General features: G+C 39.4%; 1 protein-coding gene across 1 annotated transcript in view; it reads left to right on the top strand.

Annotated features, from left to right (window-relative positions):
• kcnq1.2 (potassium voltage-gated channel, KQT-like subfamily, member 1.2) overlaps positions 1 to 15,996 on the top strand; it is a gene marked incomplete at both ends in the record, with an annotated part of 155,070 nt that overhangs the window by 2,809 nt on the left and 136,265 nt on the right. Inside the window, 6 exons of the mRNA XM_083893710.1 lie at positions 5,808 to 5,898; positions 10,246 to 10,372; positions 10,545 to 10,623; positions 10,701 to 10,797; positions 13,088 to 13,228; positions 15,859 to 15,969. Of these exons, the coding sequence (XP_083749836.1) occupies positions 5,808 to 5,898; positions 10,246 to 10,372; positions 10,545 to 10,623; positions 10,701 to 10,797; positions 13,088 to 13,228; positions 15,859 to 15,969 (646 nt within the window). The remainder of the gene's footprint in view (positions 1 to 5,807; positions 5,899 to 10,245; positions 10,373 to 10,544; positions 10,624 to 10,700; positions 10,798 to 13,087; positions 13,229 to 15,858; positions 15,970 to 15,996) is intronic.

Below are 15,996 nucleotides of genomic sequence, written 5' to 3'. Positions count from 1 at the left end.
ATCTGGCAGGTCTAGCAGTTCAATTTCATGCAGTACTTACCATACTTAACTTGTCCTAAAATTGCACAGTTCAGTACTCCGGCTGTAAAATAAAAAACAATCATTATTCTTAAATGATCTATGTTTCTAATCAAAGGGCTACTATCCAATAAAGGTAATTTTCCATTTAATATCATCACACCACAACAAGTTTGCCATGTACTGTAGAAAGCCATTCACCAGTTTCTGGGCAGATGATTGAAATGGTCAAAGTGACTCCTCAGTTGCAGGCTTTCCTCTCCATTTATATGGAATTGGCTTGAAGGAAACCTCTTGGATATCTGCTTACTAGAAGATTACTGGCTGATTAAGTGTTCTGTATGGGCCACCTCCATTTCTCACTAATAATGCATGTGCACTGTAGGATCGAATTTGCAATTATCTTATTCAATTGATGGCTCCCCATGTCAAATTCAAAATGATATGTCAGTGTGAATGAGGCTGGGAAAAGTGTCCATAAGTGGCCGAGGGGGAAAAGGCCTGTATGTTTTAATTTCTTTGTCTTTTGTCTTAGAGGTGAATCTATTGCAAAAAAGCACATTTAATGCATTTGTTTATATATATGAACATTACTTCAGTGACTAATGCTAATGCTTTCGGTGCAGTCAATGCAAAATCGTCCATTGAGGATGTCTCCTGTCTGCATAATCAGGGCGTGTTTAACCCTCTTTTGACCGTCATGATATTCAGGCCGCCTGGATTAATTTTGATATTATGGCTGTATAACTGTCAAAGAAATGTTTCTTCTTTTACCCCTTTTTCCAAGATAACATCAACTTTCAATATCTGACAGTTATTCAACCATTTAGGAATGACGGTAGTGAGAAGCTGGTGAATCTTGTCCATGAATTTTGTAGATATCACAAACGGTCTAGGAGCTTTGCTTAGGTAGAATTACGCATTACCAAATCCTGTCTGCGACGACAGAATGGTAACAGAAGGGTTAATGTGTCAGTGAAGACTACGCTATGTGCCTGACTAATCTGACATACATTTGTTGAAGTTGCTGCTTATGAATGACGCCACTAATGTTTTCTGAAAACACCCCCCTCAGCTATTTCTCCCTACATTTGTCTTGCCCTCCAACCTGTAAGGGGATTTACATCTATTTTCCCAGTAATTGGTGGACAAGATCATTGTTAAGCCTCAGTGGAATATCCATATTTGTGGCTGATGTGGTGTAATCCATCCTAAGCTCCACCGTGGACGGGATGTATAGGAAGTGGAGTGAGGTCAATGAAGAGCAAGTATATTATGTCTATGTTTTTTGAAGGTTATAAGCATATATTTCTTTCATAACAGAGTGCATGAAGCAGCTTATGAAAGGTGGAAAGATAAATCTCATTGTTTTGCAAATATGAAAACATAGTGAAAGCTAAGCATCAAACACTCATCGAACAAATGTGTATGGTTACAGCACAGATATATATATGCAGCAATTACATATTTGACATGCAGGTGTATGCTGGTCCAGACATTTGGTTGAATTTATGCTTGGTATTGTTGGATTGTTGTCTCCATTGCTTGATGGAGGAGAAAGGAGAGAAGCTTTCAAAGCGTTGTTTGCCCGGTTGACCTTCCTTCATTCATGGATGCAGTCAATTCATAAAAGTAAAAGGCAAAAGTAAACTTTCTGTGTTTACACATTTGAATAACATATAAAAGGATTACTGTGTGACATTTGTGAGAAACAAATGTGTGTTCTTCAGTGGATAGAACATGATGGGTACAGATTGGGACAACATTTAATCTAAATTCTTAGGTCAATATGTTTGGGAAAACATAGGAAGTGTTTGTTTTATCTATTTATTTTATTGTATATATAATTTATCAAATGTGTTGTCTTCAAATTAGGTTGTGAAACCAAAATACAACTTTATACATCTATGGACAAAGTTATTTTATGAGCTAAATACAACATGTACAATATGGGAACTATTACACAACATCATTTTTGATATTTTTTTTATATAAAGGACCATGGGTGGACTCAAACCTGGGCCACTGCAAATGGGCCCTTCTGACATCTGACACCCCATACACACTATTTTACATTATTTTTTTTTTTTTGAAAGAAACAGTGGATGGAAGAAATTGTCAGCAGATGAAACAGTTATGATAATAATCATTAGTTGCAGCCCTAAACACCATTCATGTCTGGAATGGGCCTCTTTTCCACATATATTGCTCATTGTTCTTGCTTACGCTTCAAAAACTCTAGAAAAACATATATTTTGACAGTGAATATATGTGATTATCATCTTCATCTGAACATGTCACATTTCTAATGAGGAAGTATTGTCGTCTTAGGGATCTATACTGAAAATAGTAACAGGCTGAAAGCGTATAGGGGCCTCCTACATCTGTTTAGTCAGACTGGAGGTTTGATTTAGCTCTGTTTCATACTTATTTTTGTGAAGCTGCACAAATCTGCAGTCATTAATACTCACTAAAGCCCCAGCTGTTTTGTTTTAATCAGATCCCAGGGGTTTTGACATGGTCAAATAAGGTTTGCTAATGGTTGGGAGTGACCTAGTCCTCTCCACAGCGGACACGTCTGCCCTGTCTGTCAGTCCTGAATGTTCTAGACTATGACTTTTTGAAAATTAGAAATGACTCCACCTATAGTGTAGCTATTATCTGTTTACAGCCTGACCAAACGGAGGCATTGACAGTGGTGTTAGTGCTGTATGATTAGTTTCATCTCAGGGACTTTTGATGTGTCTACAGTTATTGCAAACTGAAGCCATTCCAGTGACAAGTATGATTTTTTCCCCCCTTGTTTTGTTTTGCCAGTTCACTCCAATAACTTCTAAGCTATATCATTGATTTATTTAAATGGTGGAGAAAAGGAGGAGATACTGCCAGAAAGCACATGGAATAGATCAATCAATTTTATATGTGCTGTTAGTCGAGGCCTGTTTATTGAAGTCTACTCTCTTGCAAAATGAAGTTTTTGACAAACAGGCATGGCTGTGGAATGATCCTGAGAAATATCACTGGTATTGCCACTGACGCATGTCACACATTACTTGCATGCAGTCGTGTGAGGGTTCCCATGGTGAACAGAGCACAGTTCACAGTTCTTTTGGCTCCTAAGATACAGTTCAGTAGGTTAAATTATTAGAAAATAAGTGTCTCAATGGATCAGTTTCTGAAAGAAACTACCCTGTGTGAAGTTCATTTTGCACATAATATGATTTGCATGTTTTTACTTAACATATTATAGTAATTTTGCTCCAATGAGCTGAGATTAAATATAAAATTGACTGCCGCCTTTTACTGAAGAGCCAACTTCTTATGACATGTTTCCCACTGTTGGTACAGTAGAGATATTGTAGATATTGAGTTTCATCCTATCTGCTTTTTATGGAATATGTTTTCACTGAGAATGAATAATATCAATATCAGTGTTTTTTTTTTCTTGCAGTTGCTCAATTATTTTTTTCCAAACCTGGGCTTTCTTTTAATTAACATCTGAGAGCTACAGTTCTGTCACATACATGTTCTTATTGATTACTATGACTTTTTCCCCACATTAGTTTGATTTATTAAACAAGCACCATCTCTTTGATATGTGAAAGAAAGCAGTATACAAAAAAAACATTTAGACAAATTAGAGGATCTAAGATTGGTTAGGGCTCTTCAGCAGCTACATTCATTTTTATGCAACAGTAATGATTGGATGCTCATGATTTAATTGCTTATCACTGCTTAACTAATATCTTTTTCATTTATTAATCTGACAAAAAGTAAGATATGTCTGCTCACTTTCTTCTATGGTCAATGACATTTCAATTCTAATTTATGATGCTTCGATACAACTCACTCATTCCTTCACAGCGTACCTGATCTGTCCAGTTTAATGTTACATGGAGTCGTGGCCGTTGAATCACTTGCTTTTAGTGAATGTGCACACTCTGCAAAGGAAGGGGTTGGTTGGTTTTACTTGTAATACACTTCTCAAATCCCTCCGTGCCATATGCCGAGGACACGACATCGAGGGGCCGTGTCTGACCGTGAAATCTCTTTGGCTAACAAAAGTAGCACTCCCACCGTCCTCGTATGTGACGGGCTGATTTCAAAGCTAAAGACTGAACCAAATATACAAGAGAAGACACGTTGTCTAGTAGTGTGGAGCGGAGATAATGAGAGCAAACTGAAATAGCATCCACACTAACACCATGGATTGGCCTCGCCCTGATCAAAATTGCATGAAACTGTACTATATTTGAGGGCATGATGTGACTTCACCTCCATGCTTTCTTATTAGGAATATACTAGAAATGACATTGTTTACTAATGCTTCTGCATTTTGGTCACTTTGTCAGGACCAGTTGTCCTAATGGAGACCAAATATCAATTTCTGAGGAGCTGGTTAAATTAAAAGCTAATGGTGTGGTCAGGGAGTGAAGGTTAGGGTTAGCCATTAACTGGTTATGGTTAAGGTTAGGCATAACTAATAATTTTCAGCTGTGTAAATGAATGGAAGTCAATGCAGTGTCCTAAGAATATACGTATCTATATTCTGCATTTATTCTCCATAAATTCTGCATCGTTTCATGAGTAAGGATAAACAACAGATACTTACGTAACCCTTCAAGCATATGGCCTGTAATCCAGCTTGTATTACACGGTCTCATAAGGCACTCACCGCAGAATATATATATTTTTAGCTTGATTCGTAATGATGGTGCATGCAAACATTACCGATATGTCATGTAACAGCACTTAAAAGATGTTTTTCAAGGATTATTTCTGGGGTGGAGAAAATGGTCATAACTGATTGTACTGGTGGGTCTGTCTGCATGTACTCATTCTATTACAAATGTATAAACATACTCTTATCATATTGTTATTATACTGTCATGTAATGCGTAATGATTTGAGAGAAGGAAAGGGAGTGCTGATAACATACACTTGTATAACGTATGTAAAATAAATACAAAAATAATAATTTGAGAAAATAATCTGCAAATAAATCCATTTTGAAAATAATTGTTAATTGCACATTTTCCTTCCCTTGCCTCTCATCACTGATTTTTCTGCACCCTTCCCATGTGTCCTTACCTTCATGTACATCATGTGTGGATGTCCTGCTCACAAAGTCATATTTATAGACCATGTATATACACTGACAGATGGACAGTCTTGTCAGAACTTTTCACTGTTGCTAGGTGATGTGGAAACATCCAGTTTAGCTGTTAAGACAAGCAGATTGATGACAAAAAGAGTAACAGACAAAGAAGCTCTATATGTCTGACTTGTTGCTTCTCATTTAAATAAATATTATGATTATCGCATAATTATATTTCACATCTAGTGGCAAAGATGTAGTTTTTCTGTACAGAAATGTGTATATGGACTTTTTTGTTTGGCAAAAGCAGATTCCATTTAGTGTGACAGCTTTCATTCCCTACATCCATATCCTACCTTTTTAAAAATAAATATTTATATTACAAATTGTCCACAAACTGACAATCCTTTAACGATACAGATCCGTGTTTTTTTCCTTGTGTAAAAATTGATAGTGAAAACGGCAAACGTGAGTATTTAGACGAAAGTAAATCGTCATATCCTGTAACATCTGTGTTATCTTTTATAGACTTTATACTGTGATTTATAATCGATGTGATGCACTCACTCTAAAGTGTTATCATTACTATATAAGTTACTCTGTGTTTGTGTTTCACTCCTGCCTAACCAAGTGAAAGGCTTGAGTATTTTATAGTGGGTAATGACTCAAAGTTCTGTGTCCCTCCCTGCAGATTTGTCATGGTCCTGATTTGTCTAATCTTCAGTGTCTTGTCGACTATAGAGCAATATGCAGACTTTGCCACTGGCACCCTCTTCTGGATGGTGAGTATTTTCATTTTGCTTATTTTTTCATTGTCCATCTATCCATTTTCTACTGCTTCATCCTCCGCTGTGCCGATCTTAGCTGACCTAGGGTCATAGGCGTCGGGCCATCACAGAGACAAACAACCATTCATTCCCACATTCACACCTATGGTCAATTGAGTGATTATTATTGCATATTTTTGGACTGTGGGAGGTAGCTGAGCTGGAGAACCCGGAGAAAACCCACGCGCACAGTTGGGAACATGCAAACTCCAAAAATCCATGTTTATAATTCACTTGTGCTTTATAGAAATGTGTAGCCACATAATTTTCATAAAAAATATTCCCTTATTGATGAGTAATCATTAAATGATCAATGCATTTAGAGAAAATATGGCAACGATTTTTCTTGCAAATTAAGTACATAATTTAGTCTTGTATGAAGCAAACACAAACAGTTCTCAGTGATGATCTACAATTTACATATTTCTTTCACCTCTGTGAACTGAATACTGAATATCAAGTATTGTTTTGAACAGAATACATACTTTTCTAAATGTACAGCTAGAGACAGATTAAAGACAGTATAGCTGCACTGCAGTACCTATTTGTGTCCACACGATGGAGACAGAAGATCTCGTCAGCGAAGGCCTTTACCCACCATCTTACACCTCGGCCCAAAGATGTTACAGAGACTAATCGCTTCAAGTTATTGCGAGTCATTTGACACCTGGCTGCTTGTGTTATATTCACCCACAGCGTCTTACAACGAGTTACACGTTTAGATGACTGCCATGGCTATGTTCACGAGTCATTGTGTTCAATTATTTATATGATGACACTGGCTATACAGAACAGTGGGGGGGATGCACACAGACTACACTTGCTGCTAAATTGACTTTTTTTTTGTGCCTTATGAGGCCATTAAGACTGGCAAGCCGTCGCAATAAATCCGGCGCTTACAACGAGGTAGCAGAAATGATGGCTGCTGTTTGGAAACTCTACAAAGAGCTTGCATCATCTGTCTCCTGTCAGCACACTGTGTGAATATAAATACACACGCAGCTACTGCATGCTCGTGCACAGCTTACACTGACACACAAAAGGTTGCACACACACACATAGACATGGGCACACACACACACACACACACTCACAAGAGCAAACGCATCGACCACCTCCTGAGCCTCGGGGGCAGTCAGAGGACAGAGCGGACACTGTGTTCTGTAAACTTTTGCCCTGTGCCCTTTGAAGACCGACAATCACAGTTATTCAGTTATTTATATCCAGGAAGAGTCAAATACACTCATTATCATGATCGCTAACTCTCTCTTTTTTCTATTTGGCTCCACCCTCCACCATCCTTGCATCTTATTACTGTTGCTTCATTACTCTGGATGGCATTTAAAGTAGTTATCAGCCTTTTCCTTTGTTTTGTTTTCAGTAATAATTGTGAGATAAGATAAAACCTTATTGTATTTACTGTATATTATATGTTGTTTGAGAGAGTGGAGCTGTGTGCGCGGTGTCATGGTCACGGTGACATACACTGGTGGTAGCAGTTATACTTAGGAGGTTCAGGGTTAGCTGACATCCTTAAATCACAGGCTGCTTGTTTTGCATGGCAGAGGGGGCATTTGTCCTTGAGGATATTTGGCCCTCAGGGCAGCTGCCAAAGCAAAGCCAGGCTGGGCCAGTGACAGAAGCGCACACACGTGTCACACGTGTCTACTGTCTCGTATTCACCACTTCACATTTCAAAAGTGGTAACGACGTCAGACAACTACTTTTTATTGTTTATTTCACATCTTAAATCCTTAATTTTGACCCTAAAAGACTCTTTCTTTCTTTAATGACAGTAAAGATGCCATTTTTAGTTCCACTATTATTTCAAAATTTCCCCTTGACCGACGCTCATGAAACAGTAAATGGATGCATAACCAAGGAAGACTCGGGTTTCATTTGAGGCCAGAAAGGGGAAAATCCACATGGTTTGGTGACCTTTGAGTCACACCATTAGACTGTTTCCAACACAAGACGTACAGTAAACTTGACAAAGCTCTGTGTTAAATGGAGTACAACTTTTAAGAGACAATTGTGGGGGGAATAGCATTGATGTCCCATGCCATATTGAAGCTGTTGGGTTTGAAGAATTAAATGCTATTCATAATTTTGTGAGTATTTGTGTGGGAATCTTACAATTTAGCATAAAATCTGTTTTGTAACATCTTCAATTCTTTAAATAAATAACGTGCAAATTAAAATGAAGCTGATATTATTTTCAGGACTGCAACAACCCTTACCCTTATCAACAAGGCGATTACTTTGGCTTGTGTATCCGTGGGTTTCAAAAAAAGCCTTTTAAACCTCAGGTAAATCTAGATGTAATGGATTGCCAACAACTTCCCTGTCGTGGGACAAACAGATAAAGCAAACTAATCACATTTTCATCTGATACTGTCATTTCCCAGCAGCTCTTTGAATGAGCTTCATCTGCGTCTGGCTTGATGAGATTATCGGTGAGCGAGCAGGCGGCTGTTTTCTGTAAACATGTAGTTGCCAGTTACTGACACAAATGACTCAAAAACACCCTCCACATCTGGGTCATTTTTATGGAATTATTAAAACTAATCCACTCAAATCCGCCAAATTAATGTGCCTGTGACTTTCAAATGTTACCCAGATGGTATAATTACTTAGCTTGACAAATTGGGGATTCTGTATGAATAAAGTGTGTGCGCTGATGTTCTGCTCTGACCTTTAATGTTAGTGAAGGTTTATCCTTTAAAAAACATATACTCATTATTATGATTATAAGTCAGCAGGTAACCAGTCATGTGAACCTTCTTTTTCCACTAATAGAAGAGAGCCTGGTTACACTCCATGGATTATGAAGGTGCAACAAATATGGTGTGTTACTGTGTGTTCTGTACAAACAATAAGGACATGGCTGTGGGTACAATGGATGCCATTGATTCGTTTGACTCCCTGCTCGCATCTCTGATTTACAGCATCGTGCTAAAGTCTTAGGGGGAAACCACCAGGTGTGTTGTTTTTACAGTATATCCGTCAAAGTCTGTGATCGTTGGCATTTGGATTGGAATGGTGTGACTGAAAGTTCTCTCTTATATTAGTAAGCTGTCAATCACGCCTGGTGTAATATACCTTTTTTTTTCCACAGCAGCTACTTTTTTCTGATGTGAAATAGTAGGACACGGTTTTACCAATAACATGAATTAGGGTTTTACTCCAGGTTTAAGAGAGCCAGGATAATGCTATTGTTCGAGTGTGAGTGTAAATACTTGACACTAAGGAAGAAAGTGTTATTTTAAACCTACAAACGCGTTCCAATAAAGTGATTGGCAAATAATCATATAGTATGGTTATTATGGCATTGCAAAATATGTTTTTACAGTGCTGTAAGTGTATTTACTGAACCATATCTGTCTGCCTGCTCTTGTCTTCAGCTCTGTTTCTCTCTCCTCCCCTTCTTTTGTCTATTACCTCAAAAAATCTGTGTGCGTATTCTCACTGGGTGACACTTCTGCGTGCCTGAATAGTGTGTGGCATGATTGGCAGGCCATTGTTTTTGGGCTCAGTGGTGCGGTGTTATTGCTGCAGGGCTCAAGGTATTAAGTTTCATATAAGGGGCTGCTCAGGGAGCAGCAAGTTCAAGCAATCAACGAGATGGGCCACCCACATGGTCTCCGATTTAACAGACAGTATGGTGGCTAAATATTATGGATACGGACAGACTTAATTAGTTTGCTCTAAGAAAAAAAAAAAAAAAGGCATGTAGTGTAACACAATTTTAAAAAACCAACAATCTCACCAGGGCTATACTTGCATGCATTGCACTACAGATAAGAAACAAACCTTCATCAGAAAACAAGGATATCTAATCATCCCCAGGTGTTGCACATTACAACATTTACAACAAGATCTTAACTCCTGACTTGATTATTTATCCTCATAATCTGTTAGGCGGCAATGTGATGGCATTTCATCCTGAGACTTTAATACTTACCCATTGACCGTGTCCCTGTGTGAGCTGTCATCAGCCTTGTTATCAACCATCATGTTTCCTCCTGGGTGGTTTTCGTGGTCTTGGTCCCAAAGACCACCTCAGTGTCTCTTTCTCCGTCTCACACACCTGTCATTACCCACTCATATCGTATGGTAAATCCCGATGATTGATTTTAATGGCCTTAGTGCTTTTAGATTAGCGTTAAAATGCACAGTGCTTTTAGAAATGATGCCTTATCTACTTCCACATCATCTCCTCGTGTATGTGTTTTGCAGTGATTGTTTCTGTACCTATTGATTAATCTCACACTTTCTTTGTGTTTGCATTGTGCCCCGCAGGAGATTGTGCTGGTGCTGTTCTTTGGCACAGAGTATGTGGTCCGGCTGTGGTCGGCAGGCTGTCGCAGCAAATATGCTGGCATCAAAGGACGCCTCCGCTTTATCAGGAAGCCCATATCAATCATAGGTGCACCTGGCGTTTTTCTTTGTTCCCCATCCAACAGATGTCATGAATTGTTCTTATAGATTAACAACTTAGATCATTTGATCAATGTACAGCTTGGAAACTAGAAAATCTTTAATCCTGATTTCCTTTTTTTCCTCTAACCCATTTTTTTTTTTCTCTTTTACTTTCACAGATTTGATAGTGGTCATTGCCTCCATAATTGTGCTCGGTGTAGGGTCCAATGGCCAAGTCTTTGCCACGTCTGCCATCAGGTATAACCATTGCAGACTGCAGAGGAATCCGCACAGGAATCTGAACACAATGAGACAAATATTGTGGTGTGTTGCAGGGGCATCCGTTTCCTCCAAATCTTGCGCATGCTCCATGTGGATCGACAGGGAGGAACGTGGAGGCTCCTGGGATCTGTAGTCTTCATTCATCGACAAGTGAGTTTAAAGGAGACATATTATGCAAAAATAAATATTTGAGACTCTGGATGCCCCATGAGTCGGCAAAGTGTGAAAAAAGATGACTCACTCATGTTTTTGTGGAGATAAAACACGCGATGTTGACTTCTGTCTCATTGTTACATCACAATTCCTGGAATTGTTGTCTCGCGGAGCTCCGCTTTGTCCCTATAAAATGCGAGAGTGCAGATGAGGGCAATGGTATCTGGAAGAGCAGAAGTCCGCAAAGTGTTCTATTCCTGGCTGCACAGTGCAGCACAGAGTTCTACACAATCTTCCAGCCTAAGAGGATATACGTGTCCAGTGCATACATTTTATATATGACAGCAACTTGCCGGGCTAGAGTCGGAAAATGATGGCTTTTCCAAATGCTAACTGCTGTTAGCTGCCAGAGCCTCAGTGACGCTGACGTAGTTTCCTGTGTCTCATTTGCATTTAAAGAGACAGGCACTCAAAACCGAGCATTCTGAACAGGGCTGTTTTGTGATGAAAGCTGCTATGGTGCTTCATCCTTAAGGTATTTTGACCAAAGCATGTCGCAGACATGTTCATTAGGACACCAGGGAACTAGGTTAACTAGTAGAAATAGGGTAATATATGTCTACTTTAACATTTTCAGACTGATACAGTGTCACATTAACCTCTGAGTTAGCATACCAGACAGAGTTAGAAGTATGTAGATGCAGCTTATTTAGAAATACAGCACAAGTAAGCCACAGGAGACCAGACTTAATAGGAGAAGAAAGGGTAGTCAAGGTTACTTCTATATTTTTTGCATCGTATCCTGTTAGACTTGTTTGTGGTATTTTCTGAGGTCAGAGGATGTAATGTTCTTTTCTTAATCTCTGAAGTAGACTATGTTCTCCCATCATAGCCAAACTGAACATCCGTGTCTCTTCGATGCATAAGAACAAGAATTATCAGTGAGGATTATGTGCAAAGGTCAAGAAAATACTTGTTAAGACGAATCCAACATGAGCCGAATGGGCTTTTTTTTTGCCATCTCCCTGTTGTCACATGACTACTTCAAATTATTTTTATTTAGTGGGAATATATCGCTGGAGATCTCTGCCTATTTTTACGGAACGATGGCCCTGGTCCAAAGGCCAAACGTTTTTTTTCCAACTCTGCCATCCCATTTTAAGAGCATTTAATGAGCTGTGTAAATTTACTAATGGCCACTTGTAAAAGAGACATTCTTCATTTTACATAATTGCTTCAATTGAGGGTTAGAAGGGCAGTGAATCCCACACCCCTGACTGATTATAGACTACAGTTAACACCACACCCTGTTTCTCCCTCCTGCTGTGCAGAAGGTGTAGGGTGACCTGTCTGACACAGGACTGGTCTCAACACAACACAATGCCAAAAGTCGTTCAAGAGCACTATTACAGTAAGGGCCGGTTCATACTTAGAGCGTTCCGTGTCTGCAGAGAGCTGCTTCGCCTTTCTGCATGTGCGTACAAGTCTATGGTTCTGGTCCGTGCCACTCTTGTGTTCTACTTACAGTGTACACTCAATCTCATATTACGATCCAGTTGTGGCAGTTTCCCACCAGTAGTTCACCCTCATTTCTACGTCCATGTAGGCAAGTCTCCATGGTTACCATCTACTTTGTTGTCTTTTTTTGGGACTAAAGCATGAGTGTGTCACCAACTGCTTCAAGGAGCCTGCGCAGTCAGTGTCAGTGTCTGCATCTGCTAAGGGTGGATGACGAAATTTATGTTACACGGACCTTTGCTGCCTCTATGCACGTATAGATGCAGGAAGTATGACCTGGCCCTGAAAGATAGGGTGTGCAAAACACTCTCATGGTTACAGTATAATAAACGATAGTTTACTTATTCAACCAATCCACACAGCACAATTATCGAGGGATAAACAAACCTGACACCCAAGAATCGTGGCATCTGAGAAAGACGCATTGAACATGTGACTTAAAGCTTACAGAAAATATAAACAATTGTGGAAGTTTAAGTCATAGTGGTTGGCCTCACTAACCTCTATCCAACCTTTTGACACCAACAAAAAACAGTCAAAATACATCAATACATACTTTACTGCTCAAGCATTGTTTCTTATTTCTTATTGGAAAAAAAACATTGATTAGCAAACTTTGGCAAGAAGGGCAGAGCAGAATCTGAAGTTATGAAGTTATTTGTTGTCAGTGTTCACACTATGACTGCATTTTTTCATACGTTGTTTATTCTTGCTTAACAACTTGCTTTTTCTAATGTTGTTTTTTTGCTTGTCTGTGGGTGTTTCTCAGGAGCTGATCACCACTCTTTACATTGGATTCCTGGGCCTGATCTTTTCCTCCTACTTTGTCTACTTGGCGGAAAAGGATGCCGTGGATGAGGAGGGCAAGACGGGCTTCTCTAGCTACGCCGATGCCCTGTGGTGGGGCGTGGTAAGGCTGCCGATCTAATAAGAAAGAAAAAAAGCGGCTGTATGCAGACCAAAACAGGTCTTATGCTGATCGCTTTGCACCTAATTATTATTCCCACGCGTTTGTAAGAGAGTGTTTGCGATTTGTACTGTACTTGGGTCCTTGAATGCTACTTAAATTCTCCAACATAGCGAACATATTTCAAAGGCCTCTTCACATGCAAATACAAAAAATGTTTGAGCTGTTAGAAACTTTTGCGTCCCATGACCTCCAGCGTGGAGCGTTAGCTGGAAAAATAGAGATGAGTGGCCACTCGAGTTAGACCAATTATAAACCTCCTTGTGTGTGTTTGTATGTGTGTGTTCTTCTCGTTGGTCTTTCGTAGACTATGCACATTTCCTTGTAACACATGCAGGTGTGTTGACGTTTTTTCACGAGTGGAGCTGTAGTTTTTCCCATTCCCCTTCTGTGCAGAAGCTCGGGTTTCCTGAGCAGTTAATTAAACATTTGAATTAAAAGCACAGAGTAATGAGAAACCTATGGCAGCCTTGTGCAGAGGATCAGCGTGCCACAAAGAGACGGTAATAAACCATTCACCTCTGAGGTCCTTGGCTCAAAGAACTTTTTAAAGCACCAATATAAAGTGTCAGGTCCCTTAATTAAAACTTTAATTGTGGGATTACCACCTTTATGTAATGAAGGTTAAGGGGGGGTCACAGTGCTCCTCACTACTCTATGGCAAGGAGAAGAAAAGCGGTTACTTGTGTTTCTCTGTTCACAATAGAAAGAAAAGAATGGAGGTTGGGGATTTGCTCCCCTTTTGTTTTTCTGAGGCTGTAAACATGAGAGTATTACAACAGGTTTGTGAGTGTGTATGTGTGTTAGTGTGTTAGTGTGTGTGTGCTTATAACCTCTCCCAGTATGCATTTCTTCTCCTGGCTTGATTTGCCATGATTTACAGATATGGAAGTGCAGAGCACGTCGGAGAACAAGCAGCGTTTCATGATTCATTTCCACTTCACTTCTCGCCTCCCTTCCCTCCCTCGTCTTAATTGCTTTACTCTGTCAAATTGCTGATGACAGTTAGTTGCTGTTCGGTATTAACAATCTCTCTCTCAAAAAAAATTAAAGCTGTCAGTGCCAAATTTTCCATTTCATTGTTGGTGCTCATGAGCTTTTTGAATTGGGTATAATCGCACATACACAACATTTTGTTGTATGAATAGAGATGGGCACACACTCAAAGACCAGGTCTGTGACCTTTGTGTAGACATGAAGAGGTTTTTGCCACACACTCCACCCGTCTGAATGAGACGAGTGCTTTTTCGAGGAGACCATTCCACTCCGATGGTGCGGAGGACAGTGTTTAGTCATCGGATTTGTGGATTAAATCCAACACGACTCCACCCACTCCAACATACACACACACACACACACACACCCTCCCTGTCGCTCTACTCCAAAAGCAATTTTAAGTATCTCACCTTACATCAGCCGCTTTGTTACAGCACAGCGCTGCCTCATGAGGTGATACCCCATAGACATCCAATGTAAGCCGAGTGTGTTCTGAATGTATCTAGATTGGCTTGGCTTACACAGTAGGTGTACATGCAAATGTAAGAGGTATTTGTTTCCCCACCCTTTCACCTCCCAACAAATTCCTACACTTGCCGAGGATTAGTGGCTGGGAATCTTATTCCCTTTGAGGAGAGAGCCTGAAATGCTCTCGGGCCTCTGCTGACAGTCGTGGAGAAAAGCAAGAGGCTGATGAACTTTTTTCTTTTCTTATTTACACTTCTGTTACACACTGCTGTGGTAAAGCTCTACCAGCTCTGCACTGACTGACTCAACATTTTAATGTTCACACTTAAAGTCTAAATTTAGTTCATCAAAATAAAGAAACAGAAAATGTAAACAAACAACGTGGTACAATAGGTTCATATGGAGTCACCTATACAATTTTTTTGTGTTTTCCATTAAAAGTCACACTTTTATTCATCAAAATAGTTGCAAAATGAATAGAAAATATAGTCAAGACATTGACAAGATTAGAAATAATGATTTTTATTCAGAATAATAATTTTTCCCTTAAAACTTTGCTTTTGTAATTTTGCTTTTCATAATTGCACAAGGGTTTTCAAGAGTTCTCTAATCGTCCAATAGCCTTCTAACGCGATTAGCAAACACAATGTAACATGGGAACACTGGAAATGGGCCTCTATACACCTATGTACATATTCCAATTAAAAACCAGACGTTTGCAGCTAGAATAGTCGTTTACCACATTATCAATGTATAGAGTGTATTTCTGATTCATTTAATGTTAGATTCATTGGAGAAAAGTGCCTTTCCTTCAAAAATAAGGACATTTCTAAGTGAGCCCAAACTTTTGAACGGTAGTGTACAGTTATCCCTGCATATCCTGACATGAAAGGGCACTTCAATAAAACACACATGTAGCCACTGAATTAAAACACCCCCCCTCTTTGTCACGCCCAGGAATATGATGCTGACTCCGCTGAGAGACTTTGTCTTTTTTTCTGAGAAATACATAAAGGAGATTGCCACGTAATTGTGTACCTTTTATAATGTGCGCATTTTGTTCTTTGCATGTGTAAACATAAACCTAATTCCTTCTCTTCCGTCTCTAGGTGACCGTCACCACCATAGGATATGGAGACAAAATTCCTCAAACGTGGATAGGCAAGGCCATCGCCTCCTGCTTCAGTGTCTTTGCCATCTCCTTCTTCGCTCTACCAGCTGTAAATATCATTTTTATATTCCTATTA

This window comes from Microchirus variegatus, assembly GCF_963457635.1.
Source record: "Microchirus variegatus genome assembly, chromosome: 8".
Lineage (NCBI taxonomy): Eukaryota > Metazoa > Chordata > Actinopteri > Pleuronectiformes > Soleidae > Microchirus > Microchirus variegatus.
Note: the sequence above shows the minus strand (reverse complement) of the source record. Positions and strands in the feature narration are given on the sequence as shown.